General features: G+C 38.1%; 2 protein-coding genes and 1 long non-coding RNA gene across 6 annotated transcripts in view; 1 reads left to right on the forward strand and 2 right to left on the reverse strand.

Moving 5' to 3' along the window:
* The window catches only part of LOC137198781 (non-muscle caldesmon-like), a 34,439-nt gene that overhangs the window by 11,387 nt on the left and 2,420 nt on the right, over positions 1–20,632 (forward strand). The window contains exons 3-14 of one of the 2 annotated variants that reach the window (XM_067612768.1): positions 2,779–3,034; positions 3,146–3,282; positions 4,487–4,727; positions 5,816–5,950; positions 7,878–7,901; positions 8,587–8,628; positions 9,039–9,070; positions 9,526–9,610; positions 9,850–9,990; positions 11,071–11,169; positions 11,486–11,569; positions 12,632–12,734. In XM_067612768.1, coding sequence (XP_067468869.1) covers positions 2,779–3,034; positions 3,146–3,282; positions 4,487–4,727; positions 5,816–5,950; positions 7,878–7,901; positions 8,587–8,628; positions 9,039–9,070; positions 9,526–9,610; positions 9,850–9,990; positions 11,071–11,169; positions 11,486–11,569; positions 12,632–12,734 — 1,379 coding nt within the window. The remainder of the gene's footprint in view (positions 1–2,778; positions 3,035–3,145; positions 3,283–4,486; positions 4,728–5,815; positions 5,951–7,877; positions 7,902–8,586; positions 8,629–9,038; positions 9,071–9,525; positions 9,611–9,849; positions 9,991–11,070; positions 11,170–11,485; positions 11,570–12,631; positions 12,735–20,632) is intronic. The other variant, XM_067612845.1, reaches the window with a different exon arrangement.
* On the reverse strand, positions 716–6,395 carry LOC137199044 (uncharacterized). 3 transcript variants are annotated; one of them, XR_010931724.1, is made up of 5 exons: positions 6,312–6,395; positions 6,063–6,113; positions 5,765–5,954; positions 2,751–2,920; positions 1,515–1,604 (listed from the first exon to the last, which is right to left on the reverse strand). It is a non-coding gene; the product is annotated as an uncharacterized lncRNA (long non-coding RNA). The 3 variants fall into 3 exon arrangements; XR_010931731.1 differs by lacking the exons at positions 1,515–1,604; positions 6,312–6,395 and adding an exon at positions 716–985 and having other exon boundaries at positions 6,063–6,147; XR_010931723.1 differs by lacking the exon at positions 6,312–6,395 and having other exon boundaries at positions 6,063–6,147.
* Positions 13,821–20,114, reverse strand: LOC137198913 (proline-rich protein 33-like). The gene is made up of 2 exons (XM_067612969.1): positions 19,976–20,114; positions 13,821–16,895 (listed from the first exon to the last, which is right to left on the reverse strand). The coding sequence occupies exon 2, from the start codon at positions 16,854–16,856 to the stop codon at positions 16,107–16,109; it is 750 nt and encodes a 249-aa protein (XP_067469070.1). The 5' UTR covers positions 16,857–16,895; positions 19,976–20,114; the 3' UTR covers positions 13,821–16,106.

Raw genomic sequence — 20,632 nt, forward strand, 5'->3', positions numbered from 1 at the left:
AACACAGTGAATTCAAATGCGGTTCACTCGTCAAACACTGTATACTGTGGGTCAGTGGTTCAGTAATAATAGGATAGGGGAGTTGCAAAAAAATCAGGCAACTTTATTTGTATATATAACCTTAATGGAAGTCATAATATTTATAATAACGGATCAACTAACAGCCATAAGCAAGTGTGACTGTGCGTGATATGTTTCCTTTGAGCTTTTAATAAAGGCTGAAAACATATGCTGAACATTTATCAACCACCGGAGATTTTCTGAAGGAAACTCTGGAGGACAAAAATGGCTTATTCATCAATAAATAAATTAAATCAATACATACATGTAATTTATTTCTACATCTTTACAAATCTAAATTCATTTATTTCTGTATTTTTATATGTCTTTACTTTTTCTTTGATGTGGTCAGGCAAGCACAGCCATTTCCTGTTTATAGCCTTGGTGACACATTTTACAAGCTTACAGCTCAATATATAACCATTAAATAATCAACAGAAATCAAGTGTTAAACAAATGAGGTGAGCAACAAAAGGAAAAGAGCTGCGGGAGGCACCAAATCAAAGAAACAAACAAAACCAAACATTCGCTTTCCAACCCCACAGTTCCCCACTGACTCACTGTGGCTGTGAGCCAAATGAGACGAAATAAAAAACCTGTCTGGCTGCGCTACTCTTACCTGCAGAAAACATAAGCACACACATACACACAAATATAGATTTGTGTTGTATTTATTTATTTGTGTATTCATTTCAGTGTTGATGAATTAGTCATTTTTTTATCCTCCATAGAAACATAATTTTTTAGCAGTTTTGTTAGTTCTGATGAGGTTCAGTCTGCTGATCTGAGCTGACCTGAAACAGGAGGCAGCAGTGCCTCTTTGTTTGATGTTTCCATGGGTACCATCTCTGTTTCCATGGAGCCTGAAGCTGCAGGTCCCATTTGCCACCTGCCACCTGGCTTAACATTGTGTCCTGTTGGAAACCTATGGGTGACATCAAAGGCACCTGGTCACCTGGTGGGGAAACAACTCGTCAGCAGAAACTGCAGATAAACTTTCCCTCCCTGTGCTGCTGTTAGCAGCCTCTTCAAACACAAAACTGTAGACAACAGAGAACAGAAAAACATGGCAGTGGCATCAGTCAGGTTTGGGTTTAGCATGTTTGAAGCAAACAAACTAAATGCTTGATTAATTGACACACATCAAGAAAAAATTGTGGGATTGTGAGAAGTAGTATGTAAAAAAACGCAAACATGCATTTATGACATATAGTATACAACACAGGTTTGGTTATAACAGAATACAAGTTTTCAAAATACTACACATACAAAATACTTATAATAATTATGTCATGAAACATCAATAATAATATTACAGGTACTTTATACAATTAACAATTAACAATTTAAAGTGGCTGTAATATATATATTTTTTATAACAACAATGTATGAAATGACATTGTTTAATATGAGAGATGTCACTCGTAGTGATGAACCTGCAGAGAATTATCAGCTCCCCTCGGGTTTAGCTGTCCGGCTGCAGCTTTACTGTTTTGGTTCACTCTCAGCGCTCTTGTAGTGTCGTTTTCGGCCACAGCAAGCAGCTGTTTTCAGAGAAAAAGCTCTAAAAACCCACTGTACACTACCTGCTCAGCACCAAATGGCAAACAGACACAGTTAGCAACTATCTGGTGAACATAGTGGAGCATTTAGCAGATAAAGAGCCAGATATTTCCCTCAGGAGTTGGTAAAGAACAAAAACAAAAGAGAGTGAATATTGGACTTACATTCCCCAGGTGGACAGAAACACAACTCCAAATAAATGATAATGTTGCTCCATAACTGCTGCATGTGGAAATAAGCAAATGTTGGCTAACAAGTTCAACATATCAACTTAAAAGGTGATAATATGTCAGTGTGTGTTCACTACTTGTTTCTGCTGAAAACAAGTGGCCAAAAAATCATCTAATGCAGGTTTAGAGAGAATATGCCTATTTTTTTTTAAACAAACTATTAAAGATCTGTAGTCGAACAATCATACTCATACTCTACATGTGGTCTACATTTCCTCCCACGTGTCACGCAGTAGAAGAGTGCAGCAGCTTACATGCCTAGTTCTTGGAGTGTTTTATGTGTCTGCTGCTGGGATTCAAACGTTCAGCTCAAGGGTTCATCCAGCCCCAGATAAAGGGTTTTGGTCTTACTAATGCAAGCCAGAAAACACATTAAATCAATTCTCTAAGCCGTTGACATGATCGTCCTACATCTGCATGTCTTTAAAATAAAAGTTGTAGTCATATCTTTCACTTAAGTAAAAGTAGGAACACCACAGTGTAGAAATCCTCTGTTGCAAGTAAAGTCCTGCTTGCAAAATTTTATGTACAATAAGTAAAAGTACAAGTATTAGCATCAAAATAAAGTACTAAAAGTAAAAGTACTCATTATGCAGAATAACAATTATTATTTTATTGGATTACAATTATTTCTGCATTAATGTATTATAATACTGCTGGTATATACCTCCAGGGATCAATAAAGTCTTATTATAATATATAATAATACATCATAATTTATTTATTAATTATATTTTGCATTATCAATCTGAATTGGCAAAGTAACTAAAATCATCAAATAAATGTAGTAAAAGGAACAATATTTGCCTCTGAATTGCATTGGAGAAGAAGTATAAAGTTGCAGAACATGGAAATACTCAAGTTAAGTGCAAATATCTTAAAATTGCGTAAACGTACTTAGTTACTTTCCACTGCTGGTTCTCAGGTCGGACGAGGAGCTGAAGCCCAGCTGCTGCCTGGTTCTGGACGAGGACGAGGGCTTCAGCGACTGGAGCCACAGGTTGGAGAACCGTAACGAGTCGGAGGCGCAATGTGACAGCAGGACCAGAGAGCAGAGACCTTCAACACTACAGTGGAAACCAGACAAAAAGGAGAAACAGCAGGAGGATGAAGAGAAGCAAGGATGGGAGCCAGAGCGAAGCAGCCGATCCCTGGAAGCTTCAACAAGACCTCCAGAGAAGGTACACTGCCTATCTGATCAATCAATCAATCAATACTGGGGCTTTCACTTGGAGTTACCAGTTATTTCATAACTTCTGTCACATTCATACTTTGCTTTTGGTTCATTTTAGTTGTCCAGCAACAAAAAGGAAGTCAGGACATCATACAGCTCATCGGTCTTCCTGCCGCAGGACGCCAGACTACAGCACGCCGCCGGCCAACCAGTAGACAGGACAACCTACCTGGTAGCAGGGACGATGAAGCCACGGTGTGTCCTCCACTCATTATCTATTTATATGTAGCATGTTCTCATGAACCTAACCAGTAACACTTAAAGTCCCCCTATTCATCATCTATAAGCAGTATATAAACATTTAATAAATGTTTTATAACACACTATGATGTAGTTATTAATGTACAATATTTGTCAGCCATAATAACTTCTCCTGGGAAGACATATTTTATGTTATATTACAACTGTGTTTTACTATGTTGTCATTTACTATCTGTTTATACACCAGCCTCCAGTTATAGATGCCCACAGAAGTTATGGTGTGTTCAGACAGAAGGCGAAGCAAATTTTTGCCTCACGTCATTCGCATCAAGTTTGACTTCTGGACCCACCATGAAAAAAGAATTACAATGGACCAAAGACCATGAAAACCACCCCTGAATTTTGATTTTCATGGTTTTTGGCCCATTTTTGTGCACAACCCTGAAAATAATGTACCCAAAATAAAAAGCTCTTTAAATTTTACAACCAAAGAGTCAGAATGAGTAAAAGTGATCATAAACAAAAGTTACAGAAGCTGAAGTGTTCCACGGGTGGGATAGTGTTGTTTAACACATTAAAGGGTTTTTACCCATTAAAAAAACCCGTAATCAGTACAAATAATCAATCCATTGAAAAATATCTTAATTATTTTATCCACTAATTTATCCATTAAATATCCCCTTAAAAGTCCTTGAAAAATAACTTATTTCCATCATTATTATTGGGTAAATTAATAGAATTTTAAGGTAAAAAAAAAAAAAGGTATTCAGTTTGTCTTTATTCATGCTAAACGGTCAAAACACCAACTGTCTGTTAGTTAGCTAATAGACTAGTTAGCTGGTAACAGATGTTGTTTCTGTGTGTTTGTGTTCAGTTCAGAACTTCTTCATCTTTCCATTGACTTTGTATGTAATCACAGTGCATCTAAAATTCACTTTGCATTCTGTCTGAACACAGTTATATTCTGTTATATACTATACTATATTTTATATACTGCTTATAAATGCTAAATAGGGTGACTGAGGTCAAGTGTTACCCAATGTCTAATATAGTGTTACTGTTTTAGTAATGTATGATGAAATAATGTGGTATTGGTGTTGAATGTCACGCAAGCTGAAGATGAATTTCTACTTGTGTGCAACAAATGTGGACAGTAAAGTTGTTTTGATTTTGATTGATTTTGATATCTTGTCCAAAGTGGAGGGGCCTGCCAGCTGGACGGAGCGGTGAAGCAGGAGGAGCAGGAGGCGCAGCAGGAAGAGGTTCAGGCAGCTGTGCAGAGAGTGTGGAGGTCAGCAGAGACCCGAAAGGACCTCACAGATGAGGACGACCAGGAGGAAGAAGAGCTGAGCTTCACACATGAAGAAAAGGAAGATCTCCACTTCATGACAGAGGAGAGACAAAAGGAGGAAGAAGAAGAGCAGAGGATGCTGTATGAGGTCAGCTTTCCATTACTACTACTGCTATTACTACTTATATTACTACTTACATTACTACTATTACTCGCACTACTACTGGTGCAAACCTAAGGACGTTTTTAAGTTGGTGGCTCTCTCTATCCATCCACACCAAATATCTTGACAACTGCAGGTCAGATTGTCACGACATTTGCTGTGGAAATTAATGTTCTCTAAAGGGTGATTCCTAATTAATTTGGAGATCTGAACTTTAGTCTGGCGCCATCGTCAGGTCAAAACATGACATCACCCATTGGTTTGAAGACATCAAAGCTACTTCAAGTCTTCAAATCTTATTAACGGAGCAATCATTTCCAAAATGACCACCGGCACACTTATTAGAGGGTCTGACTTTAGCGATTGACCATGATGGCTTGTTGAAATAAATGAATGACTTAGTATTTCTAGAGAGAAGCTGATGCTTTTTGAATGTGAGTCAATTTAAGCCATTAGGGAAAACCTTTGACTACATTTTTACCCCCCTCACTGAATCTCTAAAACAGATGTTGTTAGCTCTGTCCAACTCTTAAACATTGTGGAATGTTATAGAGGGTTGCTTTTTACGGATTTTTATTCATGTTATTCCATACTTCTACTTCAACACTTAGTAGCGTACTGACATAACACCAAACATGCCGTGTTTCTCGTAGTGTTTAATAAGAGATTTTGTTAGACACATGCACGCTTATTAAAGAACACGCAGTTTGCAGAATTTGGCTCCAAGTCAAAAGCTGTAAAGGAAAAGAATGCAGCTTTGGCTCGCTGGGTGGAGAAATGAGGCATGTAGCTTGACGAAAGCAGCTATGATGCAATATATTTCAACAAATTCCAACTTTTAGCACCAACTGTTTGCCAGATATTCATTAAACTTTTTACACAATAACAGAAAGCAGTGCGAACATGTTTTTAAAAATATATAGAAATGATAGTGAAAGAACAGCTACTGGGGCCCACGTAGTTATAAGATGATGGAAAGTGTTGAGACCCACACAACCACAGCAGCAGAATTAGGAACAAACCTGCTTATAAAATAGAGACATTATGTTGATTTGTATGTTGATGTTGTCCAGAGGTCAATGGAGGACAGAGACCGGAGAACTGAGGAGGTGAACATGAGGTCTGAAGCTTCTCTTTGCAGCAGCAAAGCAGCTGCAGCAGGCGAGGAGCCATTAAACTGCTACGGTCCCATGAGCCCGACGTTCAAGGTACCTGTGGATAACAAAAATGTTATGTACACACCATAAAGTATTCCAGATTCAACTAGAAGGAAAATAGGCCATTCGTTTCATTTTTTAAGATTAAATATGGTAACCAAACCTGGTGTTGACAACTGGCAGCCTCTATGTCACTCCACTTGTATTTTTAATGCTTTTGTTTGTCAAAATGGAAGGAAAAAATGCCATAAAGCATCAGGCTTTAGTGTCAACTCCTCCAAATCGAAACCATTTGCAGCAGAATTGGATATTAAAATATAATAGACCAGATTTTCTCAGTTGATAAAAACTCGCTGCCTTATAACGCAACTCCACATCGACCAAAATTCAACCACTGAAATTAGATTCTTACTTGTTGGTTGGTAATACATCACTGAAGCACATGTTAGAGTTTTTTTTACAGTTACTAATCTCAGTAACGCCCCATTACTTCAACACTTTGACTTGTTGGCTGTCTTTCTGGGAGTTAAGTGGAGGATTCAGGTTTGTCTCAATGGACAAACCGATGTGGAACGTTAGCTTGACGCAGCGGCTGCAGGTGGTCAGCGTCTGTTCAAGAAGAGAAATGTGCCTCCTGGTAATGAGGGATTAGACTCTCAGACTACTCCAAAGTTCACCCAAGATTCAGTTTGTTCAGAGTTAGAGGTTGTGCAAACCTGTAGCTTTACAGTCAGGACAGGGCCGAGTCCGAAGTGCTGCGTGCAGTCACGTAAGCTAACGTTAAACTCGCATTTGACTCTCCGCAAATACTTCCAAACCTCAGGCTGACTGCTTGTCAAACCAATATCTTGTTTTCTATTTCCACACGTTAAATAAAGAATATGTGACGTGTGGTGGCTTTGGAGTTGTTTAAAGTCACAAGTCAATTTTTATTTATATAGTCCAGTATCACAAATCACAAATTTGCCTCACAAGGGTTTAAATGAGCTCTGCTGAGGAATTAAAGTAGAATAATGAGTATTGCAACTAATTAGTTGCTTTTTAGTAATTCGTAAAGTAATGTGATTAATTTTTCAATGACTAACTGAAGCAGATACAGATGAAGTAAACAATACAGATACCACACCCTGATCTGATACTTATTTTCCTTGATAACACAGTGCAAAATTAAAGTTCAATAAAGTTTGGAAAAAATTCAGAGTTTGAGAAAACAAATGTTGTTTACTGTTTCCCAAAGCTCAAGGAGACATCCTCAAATGTCTTGTTTTGTCCCAACGGAAGTGGGCCTGTAGTGGGCCTGTGGGCCTGAAATGGCCTACATATAATATACCAAATATGGCCCAAATATCCCAAATCAAATGTGGGCCTTTTTTGGTAAGGCCCACATTTGGTGCTCTCACTGGGTGTGGGCCGGTTTTGGCTAATCTGGTTTGTTCCTGGCTGACATATGGCATTGCTATGGCTTGGTTGTGGTCCAGATCTGGGAAACAGAAGCGGACCTCCCATGTGTCATTATTCCCTGCGGTATGTGGGCTGGATGAAAGTGTTGAAAGTGTTGGGTGTGGGCCGGATCTGGGCCAGAGAATTTGGAAATTTTCTTCTCAGAAAATGACTCAAAGCGATTAATCAATTATCAAAAAAGTTGGTGATTCATTTAATAGTTGTCACCTAATTGATAAATCGACTTATTGTTGCAACTCTAAACACAAACATTCCCCACAAACCCTGCTGCAATACGTATGTTGCCACTTTCTCAGCTTTCTTTGGAAGAATAGCATCTTCCTGTTTCTTACGATAATGCAGTTGTTTAGATTTTGACTAAAAATGCAGAAAATGTTTTGGATTGCTTTGTCTTCTCAGTGATGGTGTCACCATTGTCTCTAAATTCATACAACAATTTGTCAATGATAAAATGATTTAATGTTGCGTCATGTTAACCTTGTTAAAATGTTTTGTCTCTTTCATGCTGCTCCACCAGAAACTCCTCATTCAGTTTTACCCAGTAAGTACCGTGAACATATAAGATTACGATTTGTACTGTGATGGGATGTAGTTCATTTTTTTCTGTGTTTCACATAATGCTTGTTTATGTCCTGATTCAACAGTTTAGAGAGTAAACAGTAGTGAATTTCATAATCTTTTATCTTTTCTATCTCTTTATATTAGTAAAGTACAGCACATTCGGGTAGTTATTACAGCAAATAGATAAACTTCTGGCAAAACTTGAGTTCATTTATTTGGATGTCAATTTTTGTGTTTAAGTTCCCAATCATTAAGTTATTATATATGTATATATAACTTAATTACTTGTTTGCCAGTAACTTGTTATAAAGCTTACGGTGCAATGCATGCGTCAGCAGCATTTGGAGTTTCTTTGTGCTATAATTTATCACTCGACTTTGATATCTGCTACAAAAAACCCAAAAAAACCCTACTTGCAATAATGACAAGTAAAGTTTTGTCACCTAAAGTTCATATTTAGTTATTGCACTAAATGCATTTAAAACAAGACATATTTTTACAACATTTTAGAGTGTGTAACATTTAAAATACTAAAAAGATTAAGATTCAAACTATGGAACCGCAACCTTTCACATTAAACAAAGAGTGCTCATTTCCATTATTCCTGCTGATATTAAACATGCCGAGTGTAACAGAGCTTTGCACTAATCTGTGTCTCTTTACAGGATGAAGTGAACAGCAGAGTCTCAACAGACGGTAAATGCACGGTGAGTGCTGATGTAGACAAGGGTCGGGGTCAAAAGTCAGCAGCTGCCTAAAGATTAGAGATTGCAGGTCACCGTTACCACTCTCTGCTTTTCTTATTGTCTTTTGTTCTTCCACCTTATGTCATTCAAAACTCAGTCAAGCCAATAGACACCAAGTCTCTTTCACCAGCTGTTTGGCAAATATAACAAACACTGTATCTGCTAATGATTTTATCCGCAATTAAATTTTTTTTCAGACAGTTGGCTCACAACCTTCTGTCAGCCCGTAGGTCTGAACTGCAGCCGGCCTCGGTATTAAGTGTGTTGGGTAATTTCCAAAGTGTTAGAAGGAGAATTCCTGTGAGTTTTAATCATAGACTGTATAAACAGTCTGTGGTTTTAATCATGTGTTGTCTTTATCCTTTCCTCAGATCACAGAGCGAACAGAGTCTCTGAGAAAAAGGTGAGTCTGTGTTATAAAAGACATAAAAGAATAGCTAAACAGAATTAGCCTCACATGCTACATCATATACCATTACATTATATAACATTATAATTGCAGAAAACTTGTTCTTTGTTCTTGCTCACAGTTTTTTTTTCACTCAACAGTTAGTGGTGTTCCACATGTTTGGAATGTTTTGAGAATAAAATTTTATTTTGCTCATTAAATATTTCTTTGCAGACATACACATATAACTGCAGTGGTGTTCAGATTCAGAAGCAACACTCACATTTTCCAAACAGACACACTGCCTAAATAAAGCATAACGTCTGTTATTTATAAATCTTTCCTCTGAATGACTGAACTGACTTGCAGCAGAAAACTAGATTTGTATTTTGATTATCTGATCTATTTTTCTTTGACGTATCAGAGAAATATACCTTTAATGGTCTGGACTTTTATCCATTCTTCTAAAGCACCAGCACTATAAAGAAAACACCACCACCTGTCCCTGTTTCCAAGATTGACAAGAGACTGGAGCAGTACACACATGCTCTCGAGGTAAAACCACATTACTGGGACCCTTTTTATTATTTCTTTGTCTTCAGCAGTACACACTAATTGTGAAAGTCCCTCCACAAATGATGATTCAACATTACATCATTTCTGATCTTCAAAACAGACTAAACTGTCAGTCTGAAAGTCTGTCTGAGTATTTACTGAACTGAATCCTTAAAAAAATCCTCAAATTCTTTGACTCAAACTATCAACTTTCTGCACTTCGCTTTTATTTTTCACAGCTTTCCTCAAAGGAAGGCAGATCAGGCGTTCAGGTGCTGACGGATCTGATGAGTCCAACCGAACCTGTCGCCTCCAAAAAGAACCTGTTTGAGGCCGGAGACGCCTGGAACCAAAACGCCATCTCAGTCACGCCATCTAAGGTCAACAGGACCAGAAGTTTAATCAGTTTGTTACAGTGTTTTTAGAGTGTTATTTTTTAGCCATGCTAGCAGTGTGGCTCTAGAGATTGTTTGTCTGTCAGTCCACTTTGGTCCAAACTGAAATATCTCAGCAACTATTGGATTGACATTCATGATCCTCAGAGGATGGATCTTTTGAGTGATGCCCCGACTTTTCCTCTAGCACCACCATGAGGTTGACATTGTGATTTTAAGCTAAATGTCTCAAGAACTATGGGATGGAGTGTCAGGAATTTAAGTACATATGTTCATGTTCCCCTCTGGACAAAATGTAATAACTTTTGTGATCCCCTGACTTTTCATCTAGCTCCATCATCAGGTCAAAGTTTCAGTTTGTTTAATACTTTGGTTTATGGCCAAATACCTTCACAGATAATGGCATTCCCATCAGCCTCAGTGGGACTTTGTGTCCATGTAACCTTTACTGAATCAGGTAATGTAATTGAGACCTGAGTACAGCAGAGAGAAAGAAAACAAGCATAGCCAAGCATAACACAAGGACAAAGACATACTGTACAACACACATAGCCAGACAAACAAAAGCATGCTGAAATTTGGTAAATGTGGTAAACATTACATCTATTATTTTTAACACGTAAGCATGCAGACATTAGCTCATAGCACTGCTATGTCTAAGTACTGTACAGCCCCACAGAGCTGCTAGCATGGCTGTTTCACAATATTCTTTCAAAGAGTATTTTTAAATAACTTTTCATTCAGTCTCTAAGAAGTTTACACTGAGCACCACAGAGTGTATGAAACTCCATGACAAACACACTCACTGCCACTAATATTTTTGTGTAAAGTGTTGTCCTGCATCAGGGTCGATATGTGTGGACTTTAACTGTAAGGACGGGTCTGCAAGATGGTTGAGATGCATTTAAATGAGTCCCTCTATTCTTATTGGCTACATATAACATTCAAAAATGAACTGTCTTCAGGCTTGATGAAGAAGATGTAATTGGACTTTATTGTGGCACATAAAGTCAGATATTTGTTTTTTTCACTGTAATGATAAACATTTCGTCATTACTGTCTCAGGATGCGGATGGTTTAAAAGTCGGAGTGGCTGATCTCATCAACCAGTGGGTGAAAGGAGGAGAAGATGGAAGCAGGTGCAGCTCACCCTCCAAACCAGCAGTAAGTCAGAATTTACCATCTCCGTCTTTTCTCCATTCTCATCTATCTGTCTGATCAGTTCCTTATCTTTACTTTATCTGAGGTAATTTATGTTTCATGACTGTTTTCAATCAGCATTATTCACTGCTCCTCTTTGCGTCATTCAACCACACCCCCAGCCTCTTTTCATTTCATCTTTTCATTCGATGTAAATCATCTCAGCTCAGTTTGGCAGTCAGTCAGTGGAAGTCTGCCCTCTTGTGGCAGCAGCAGCATCATTCACATGGAGATCATTCAAACAGAGACAAATGTGTGTTGTGCTTTGTTATATTTGCAGGACATTAAACCTGGTGATGTTTTAAACAAGAAGAACTTATGGGAGGGTTTCACTGACACTTTATCCCCTGGAAAGGAAGGCAAAGTATGCATTCACACGCCAAAAATCTGTCGAATGATGCTGGTAAATTTATCTGCTCTTTACATTATTGGATGACTGTTTTTCCACAGTCATGCAATAAGTGAGCATGTTAGGTTCAGGGTCTTGCTCAAGAATAGTTTGTTAGACGCACAACTTTATATTAATATTTTTTGCTTCATGCACATTATTACCATGAGACAACTTCCACTTTTTAACTGGGGTAGTTATAATTTGTGATGCTGTAATATTTCCTCCATCCAGAGACCACAACCTCATTCAGCTGATAGCCTCAGTGAACTTTTGCAAAAGACATTAGTCCTTAAAGTGTAATTTAAATTTGTGGCACTCAACCAGCCAGTCAGGAACCCCCCCAGTGGGCCCTAAAATTAATCTCAGGGTCACTAAAGGATTGAAGGGGAAAACATCTGTACCACAGAATTATTATTTATATGTATTATACTTGCACAAATGCTCTTTGTTATTTTGTAATACTGGAAACTTTTACCTCATCAGGCCTGTAAAACTTTATATTGAAGCAATCCAAGAGAGTCACACAGCTTTATTTTGATGCCACAAGCACAATCACTTTTACATTTTCTATCCCTCTAATGTTAACTTAGGCTAAATTGAATGTTTTGACAGAAGTTTTATTCATAATTTCAAATAAATGTGTTGCATTCAAGGGACACCATGAGAGTTGATATAAGAAAATGAATAATAATAAATAAATAATAAATCCATCACACAAACAGATTAACAAAAGCATTTTACACAGTTATAGCTTTAAACTGCTGCTTGTTTATTTACTGCAAGTTGTAATTTTAAGCAATATTTGCTGATATAATCAAATCTGGAAAAAATGATGAAAACAGGAAGGTTTTGCAGAAGATGAACAAAAACTGCAATCACACTGGAAGTTAATAGTGAAGTTGAATTGTTGGCATGACCACTATTGAAACACTGCGGCATCGTGAAACACTTATTGAATGAAGAAACACTGAAAGTACAGTGTAAATGTCGGTCAAGCTTTCTATGACAAAGACTGTTTTATCAACTTAATTTCAGGAGAGCTCTGCTGGTAAAAGATACAAATTTGTGGTGACGGGTCACGGAAAGTACGAGAAGGTTTCTGTTGACGACTGCGGTGAAGATGCAAACTGCCAGTCAGGTAAGACATCCACTCGACAAACCATCATAAGTAGGAAAATAAAGGAAGTTTTTGTTGTTGTTGTTTTTTGTCTTAATTTAAGTTGTTATTTCTTTTAAATTGTTTTCATTTTTACTATAAAGCACTTTGAGCTGTATTTCCATTATAAAAGTTCTCTAGCTATAAATAACTTTTACTGTTAATGATCATAATAATAATAATAGTAACAATAATAATAATAAACTTCATTTCTATAGTACAATTTATGCATAAAATACAACAAAAACTACTTAATATAAAAGTAAAGAATAGCATAGCATTCACAATAAAACAAGGACAAATACAATCATTTAGGATAAGATTTTATTTTATTATTATTACTTACTTACTTATCTTAACATTACTGATAGAGAAAATGTGCCTTATCTTCACAAAATCCCTGTAATTATGAAGAATTACTGTTACTGATGCTGGTTAGTTACTGCTTGCATTCAAAAACCTAAATTCTAACCCCATTTATAAATGTGCTAACCTGGTGAGAAGTTTCATTTTATTCATCTAAAATGAGAGAATTTAATTCAGTAAGATATACTGTATAAGACTATAGTTTATTTTGACTCAATCCCACATATATCATCCTGTTTCCAGAAATACTGAGTAAAGACACCAAAATATGTATTAATCCAGTGCTGAAAATAGTTCCCAACAAATACACCATTTCTGTTTGAGTAACATTTGCTTAAAACTACAGTGACCAGCTGGTTTAGGAAATTACTGAGCCTTTGAAAAAAAGAGACTATATATCTGTACCTATACCTGTTTTTAAAAATGTTTTACATGAGCATCACAGACAGGATCTGAAAGTATTGAAAGATGGACTAACACATTGTTGGTTTTGGTCTTTTCATGGGATTTGTTGACAATAGCAAAAATATCAACTATCACCATCCTTAACTTTTTAACAACTTATCGTCTATGATGTGTCACCTTTTAAACCTACAGTTGGAACTACTTCTGTTGGAAATATTGCTGAATTTTAAGTTTTTGAATTAGAATTTGAAGCATTGTTATAAAAAAACAAACAAAACAAAACAAGAGAGACAAGAGTTTCACATTCAAATTTATGCATTTTAAAGAATCACACAGTAAAGAAAAACATGTTACAATCATGTCATTACAGTCACCAGTGTAATAAATGTGGCTGTGACTAGCTAGCTAGCTAGCTAGCTAGCTTAAACCTAAAAGAAATTCCACATCATGATGGTTGTCTGGGGGAAAACAATCCTTTTTAAAATTGAGTATTGAGACAAAAAGGTCAAAACAGTTACAGCACCTGCTGTGGCAGCAGCAAAATCCTCCAAACCTGTGAGACATCACACACCACATCTAACATCTGTCCTTCCTCTCCAGCTATCACTCCATTTTCCTTCAGTCTGTGTTCCTACAATGGCCTCATCACCTTAATCATCATCATTCATTCGTTTTCACCTCCAAATTACAATCTAAACTCAGTAATACGGTTGACAAGTCCTGGACTATCCACCACAAAGCAGGAAATTACCACCAGCAGAGCAATGCAAGTCAGCAAGTTTATTTGTTAAACTGTCTGCAAATATTATCATCATATCATCACTGCTGGATGAAAATAATGGATCTTCAACTTTCTGGAACAATATATAACTTGATGATGATGTTTTGTTATTGAAAACTGAAAATACTGTAAATTCTGTTCCAGTTAGTTGCACTAGGGCTAGGCAATGTATGATGTGATGGTAAAAAAAAGCAATTATAATGTCAGTTTTCAAAACATTTGAGAATGCAGTTTGACTTCCTATTACTGCATAAGCGAATGGAGACCAGATTAAAGGTGTACAGCCACGTAGTTAGCATATCAGTATACTAAAATGCTCACAATGACTATGCTAATATGCTTATGTTTAGCAGGTAATATTTATTGGAATCACCATCTTAGTGTAGCTGGTTAGCATGCTAGCATTTGCCAATTAGCAATAAGGCCAAAGTGCAATTGGGAATAGGAAAGTCATTAGTTTTGCAAGTTTTTGGTCATAAACAAAAGCAGGGGACAAATTTGAATTTTGAAGGCTTTAGATGAAAATTCAGAAAATCACCAAAGTCATTAGGTTTTATCCTCCAGGGATATTGAATATTCATAGCAAATTTCATGCCAATTCATCCAATAGTTCTTGAGATATTTCACTCAAAACCTAAAATGTGAATGTCATGGTGGCGCTAAAACAAAAAGTCAAATGATCACTAAAGGCATTAGGATACATCCTCTGGGAACCGTGAATATCTGTAAAAGATTTCATTGCAATCAATTTCAATAATAGTTGCTGAAATATTTCGGTCTGGACCAAAGAGGTGGACCGACTGACTGACAGATTGACATTGATCATCAACCAAATACCTATAGAACAAATCTGATACTGCGCAGTCATATGTACTGACATTAAAATAAGGTCTTATAGTTACCATTATAGTTTTCCATATTGCCCAGTCCCAGGATGTTCCAGCCTGTGTGGTTGTAGTTTCCTGCCCTGATTGAGAGCCCAGACATCCCCTGCTACATTTCTATCCATACCTGACTTGCAGAAGCTATTTAATCTGTCTAGACCTTCACCATTTCTGTTTTCCTTCCTTCAAAATCCACCTGCCCTGTTGTTCCAGGAATGTAAAAGCTCTATATATTACATAGATTAAAAACTTCCTACCAGCGGTGAACACTAAACCTTACTTTGTTTAGAAAAATAGAAAAAGAGCATGACAAATGAAACAATCTTAGTATCTTCAGTACATGCATTCAACACTACATCCATCATCAAATGAAAAAAAGATCTAACCAAGTAGAGTTGCAGAGTGTTCCTTTCTTTCTTTGCCTTAGCTTTTTACTTTTTATCAAATCACATACTTGTCATTTGATTTTATGAAAAGTGCAAAGATGCTACCCTTGTATTACATCTATATTAATATTTTTGACCTCTAAAACCTACCAAAACTAACACTATTTTATACAACTTAAATAACCACAACTGATGAAAATATCAGACAGATCAATATATATTTATGGTAAAGGGTTGAGTTTTCTTTGAGCAACTACAGAGTGAAACTTTGTACACTCTTTGCAGTATGAATTTAAATTTAAAGAACATGGAAAAGTTCTAGCTCCAGTATTGGGTCAAATAGTTGGTGATTATGCAGTAATCAACACTTTTAATCCTTTTTCCCCTCAAGTATAATCTACCTCCTAAAGATCAGTTTTTCTGTTGCAGTAATCCATAAATGGTTTTGATGAATTACATAATTCATCAAGAGAATGAATTACAAATCACATGTCATTTATCAATCTCAAACATACTTTTGTATCAGTCTAAGTTACATGTTTTTAGTTTTTGACGAGCCAAATCCTCTGGCTGTTCTGTTGAAGTCTTTTTGTTCGTCTTCCTGAGATTTACGTTTCAGCAGCCCCCTTTCAAACACTGCTGCTATTTTTGTGAGTGGCTTCGCTGCCGCCTCTTTGAGCTTTCTGGCGTCAAATCGGGGGCTGTAAAGTAAAACTGGCAGGCGATTGACAAAAGAAGGAACTTCTGCCTGGTTTTCTTTTGGGACCTTTTTCTTGTCTGAATCATTCTTGACCGTGTTTATCTGGTGCATGATTTTCTCTTTGGTGGAGAACATTTGAAAGAGGAGGGCGTCCCACATCTTCAGTGCCTTGGGACTATCTTTGTTATCAACAACCTCCTGATTGGCACACTGGTCTACTAACAAATTATCATTACCAACTTGATCTATTTTTTCGCTGCTGCCACTGGAATCATCCTGAGATTTGGCCTCTGGCTCTGGAAATGGAGGTTCTTCTGGTTCAACGACCATGTGTTTCTTGAGCCGTGTCCATCCGCTGAGCATACCCTTAAGGCCTTTCGGCTTCAGGGCTCCTTTGTGCTCAGTGGATGAAGAGGATTTCTCTGCTGTAACAACCTTTTTGTCAGCAGTTGAAGATGCAGTTGATGTCGCTGACTTCGTGGAGGGTTCGACTGCCGGGGCTTCCGTCGTTGCAGGTGTAGTTTTGATCTTCAGAACATCCTTGTCTGTGAGTCCAGTTTTTTGCTGAGATGGCGGTGACATTCCTCTGTTTGGAGATGGAGCTTTGACTGAGACTGAGGCCTGAGGCAGAGAGGCAGGAGTGGCAGAATCAGTCACAGCGTCTTTAACTATGGATGGTTTCATGACAGTATCTGTTGCTGGCTTTGCAGGAGATGTGCTCTCTACTGGTAGCTCTGTCGAAGGCTGAACATTACTGGTGTGCGACCTAATCTGTACCAGATCAGGGGTTTCTACAACTGAGGGTTGTGTTTCTACAGTGGCAGAGGATGGTCTTGTTTCTACCTGCTTAGTAGGAGGTTGTGCTTTAAGAGCAGGTTTACTGGTTAAAACAGGATCAGTAGTATGGATGGTAGTGCTAGTTTTAGTATTCAGTGAGGGGAGTTTTCCTTCTGCACTGGAATTTGGGTTTGTTTTTACGTATTGCATTTGGGAATGTACTTTTATGCCAGCACTGTTAGTCATAACTGAAGTGTCCTTAGTTGTGGGTTGTTTTAATTCTGGTTTTGAAATACTCTCTGTGATTAACTTAGCAGAGGGTTGAGTGCTAGTAGGTGTGTTAGGAATCTGTGTGTGGTCTTTCATTATGACTGAAGAGGGTTTAGTTTCTGTGGTATGGTTAAAAGAGACAGGAGTTTTAGAGGTCTGGGGTAAGGTTGGAGTATATGTTTGTATAGGGGTATTACACACTCTTGGTTCTGGTAGTGGGGAGGCTCTTATTGCAGCCCAAGGTCTGGTTAAGTGTCTGATTTCTCTTGGAGGGCTAAGAGGGGCTTTAACATCTCTGATGGGTTCAGCAAGAGGATGAATATTTGTAGCAGCATAGTTATTTAAAGCAGTGTGTGAGAGGGTTTGAGCATTTGCACTATGAACAGTTGTGTCTATAGATTTCCTTGTTTCAGTGACAGATTGCCTTATCTGTTTCACTCCAGTCTGAGAGCTAATTAAATCCACAGAGGTTTGAACATTATCTCCAGACAAAGTGTTTTGACATGCAGTGGATTGCTGTTGTACACTGATACTAGGTATGTTTGCCATAACATAGCCAGAAGAGGAGGAAATTCTCGTCTCAGTCAGTGATGTTACAGAACTTTTAGTTTGTGTGTGGGGACTTGTTGAAGTTGTTTTGTCTATAATTGACTTGATAGAGGATTGTTCTTTTACGGTAGTTTTAGCAGTAATTTGAGGTGCAGATGTCTCAGGGTCAATCTGTTTAATGCCTGCTCTTGAGTTTAATCTTGTTTGGGCAACGGAGCCAGAAACCAATTGTGCATCGATGACTGGCTTTGTTGCAGATCGACTGTCAGGTCTCTCTGATCTCAGCTGAGGACTTTTTGGAATGACCCGCCTGATGGTAGGGCTTGACGGCACCTGTGCAGTATTAAATGATGGTTTACCGCTCATTGCTGGGTCTGTCATCATTGGCAGAACAGCCTCTGTGTAAAGCTTGTTAGGGGGGTTGCTTTCAGTGGCAATAATACTGTGAGCATTGCTGCCCAAATTTGATTTGTTTGACTGTGCAGTTTCTTTAACTGCTCTGCCATGTTGAATCGCGTCTACACCTCCTGGTTTTCCAGGTGAAACCATGTTTGTGGAAGACTTGCTGACAGTAAGTGATCCTGCACATGATTTGTTGGATAGTTTGGTTTCACCACTAGGTATGTTCAGTATGGTGTTTCCATTTGAAAGATTAGAAGCATTTTTCGTTTCAATAACACATTTAGTTTGAATGTTTTCTGCTATAATAGGTATGGTGGGAAGACACTCTGTTGGTATTTTACCAGTCAATAGACCTACTCGTCCAGTGGTAGGCTGTGGATGCACTTCTTTGTCTACTGTTGAGCTGCTTACTCTGTTAGTGTCAGTATTATTATAAGTTGGGAGTGTGGTTTCTATATTTGGTTGGCTCGACAGTATTGCATCTTTAACAGGGATGTTTGGATTATTTTCAGTTGCCCGTGGAGACTCTACTACAGCTCTGCTGTTGTTTGGGTAGAAACTTACTTCATGAACAAGTTTATCTTTGAAACCGGGTCGCATGCTGCTGTTTGGAAATACATTGTCACTAGTTTTGTGTATCTTTGGGGGCTCTTTTGCTGGTTGTTGGTCTGTCTCTAAGTTTGACGTGTCAGTCCCTAAGGGGAATTTAATGTCTGAAACGATGGGTAATTTGGTTGAAATGATGGATTGGTCAGGTAGTTTGGTTTCTGTGGTAGGTTTATCTATTAAGACAGTATTTACAGCAGTTGGATTTGGTAAAACTGGGGCTTGGGAAGATTTTTGAAAGATCTTATTGTCTACTTTTTCACTGTGTCTGTAAATTTGAGTTTCTGTGCTGAGCTGTTGCATTAATTTGCTGCCTTGCTCATCTGAAGACACTGTGCAGATATTGGATTTTGCAGAACATATAGATGCTGTGACAGGCTCATGTGGCAACATATATCCTGTGGTAGTCATAATTTGGTTTTTAGAGAATTTATTTGAGACTTGGGGCTCAGTGTTTGTTTGGTCAAGGATATGTTCCTTATTAGCACTCATAAAAGGCAAAACGTACCCCATGTTTGTCTTATTGGGTAGAACAACCTCACTGCTTGCCTTGATATGCTGGTTAAACTCTTCCTTTTGTTTGTGTAAAACAGTTTCAGTAGCCACTTTACAGTGCAATGGTGTTTCTGAAACTAGTTTGATGGATTGCTGTATTCCTGAAATGATTGCACCATTTTGCACTGGTTTTAACTCTGTGGCAGGAGATTGAACAAGTAGGTTTTTGCCATCAACTAGATCTTTTACAGGCTTGGCAGTGAGTTGAACATTGAGACCATTGGTTACTGACAGACTAACACCACTGGCAGTTTGGTAAGATTGGATCGGAGCTGTCTCTATTTTTCCTGACTCTAGTTTTGTGACATTGGATTCTCCCTTACAGTTTATATTAGGTTGAGAAATAGTAGATGTTTTCTCAAGTTTGTCACCATTCTCTATGACATCTCTGACTTTTGCAATATGCTGTGTTTCTGCATTTGAATCTACTTTCACTAATGGTGAGGAAAAACTAGACAGACCACTGCTATTGGTCAGACATTGAGTTGTATTTAGAGCTGTCTCTATAGGAAACAGTGCCACACTCTGTGTGTGTACCTCACCTGCTTTAGGTATTGGTACTGGAGCCTCAGAGTATGAGGCTTTTGATGTGGATACGTCACTTGTGGATTGTTGCATACTTTTCTGTACCAAGCCAAGGGGAAGCTCAGGTTTTATTGAGTCCACACTAGATGTTTTAACCGGTTGCATTCCAATACTGTGAGCTTCAGACCGACTTTCCTCAAACACATCTTTGCTATGTTTGACCATCCGCTCTGCTGGAAGCTCTGAATCCTTTGAAGATGACAGAGGTTGTAAAATGTGAGCAGCAGACACCTCCATCGAAGAGAGAAGATCTTGATGTCCATTGAGTTGTTTTGTTGCATCAGACTTTGAGACATCTACAGCTATATCTGGCTGTGTTTTGTTTGAAGAGGTTTCGTTGACCCTGCAGGGTACAGGGCTGTGATGTGATGCGATACTCCTAATCCCACCGTAGGCAGCATACTCGGCTGGAGTAAGCCCATAATACGTTGATCGGGATTTGGACTTTGAGGTTGCTAATGACATTTGAGTCTCCAATAGTGATGACAAGGACTTGCGTGCCTTGACCACAGGCGGACGATAGGTGGATGACAGGGGGCTTGGGCTCGTTGGTGCTTGTACAATCACTTTTGTAGGGCTAAGATTTGAAGTCTTTGGTACAGTAGAGAGAAATG

This window comes from Thunnus thynnus, chromosome 1 (genome assembly GCF_963924715.1).
Source record: "Thunnus thynnus chromosome 1, fThuThy2.1, whole genome shotgun sequence".
Taxonomy (NCBI): domain Eukaryota; kingdom Metazoa; phylum Chordata; class Actinopteri; order Scombriformes; family Scombridae; genus Thunnus; species Thunnus thynnus.

Coding starts and splice junctions, on each gene's coding strand:
- LOC137198913 (XM_067612969.1), bottom strand. CDS start 16,856: ATGTCACCGCCATCTCAGCAAAAAACTGGACTCACAGACAAGGATGTT.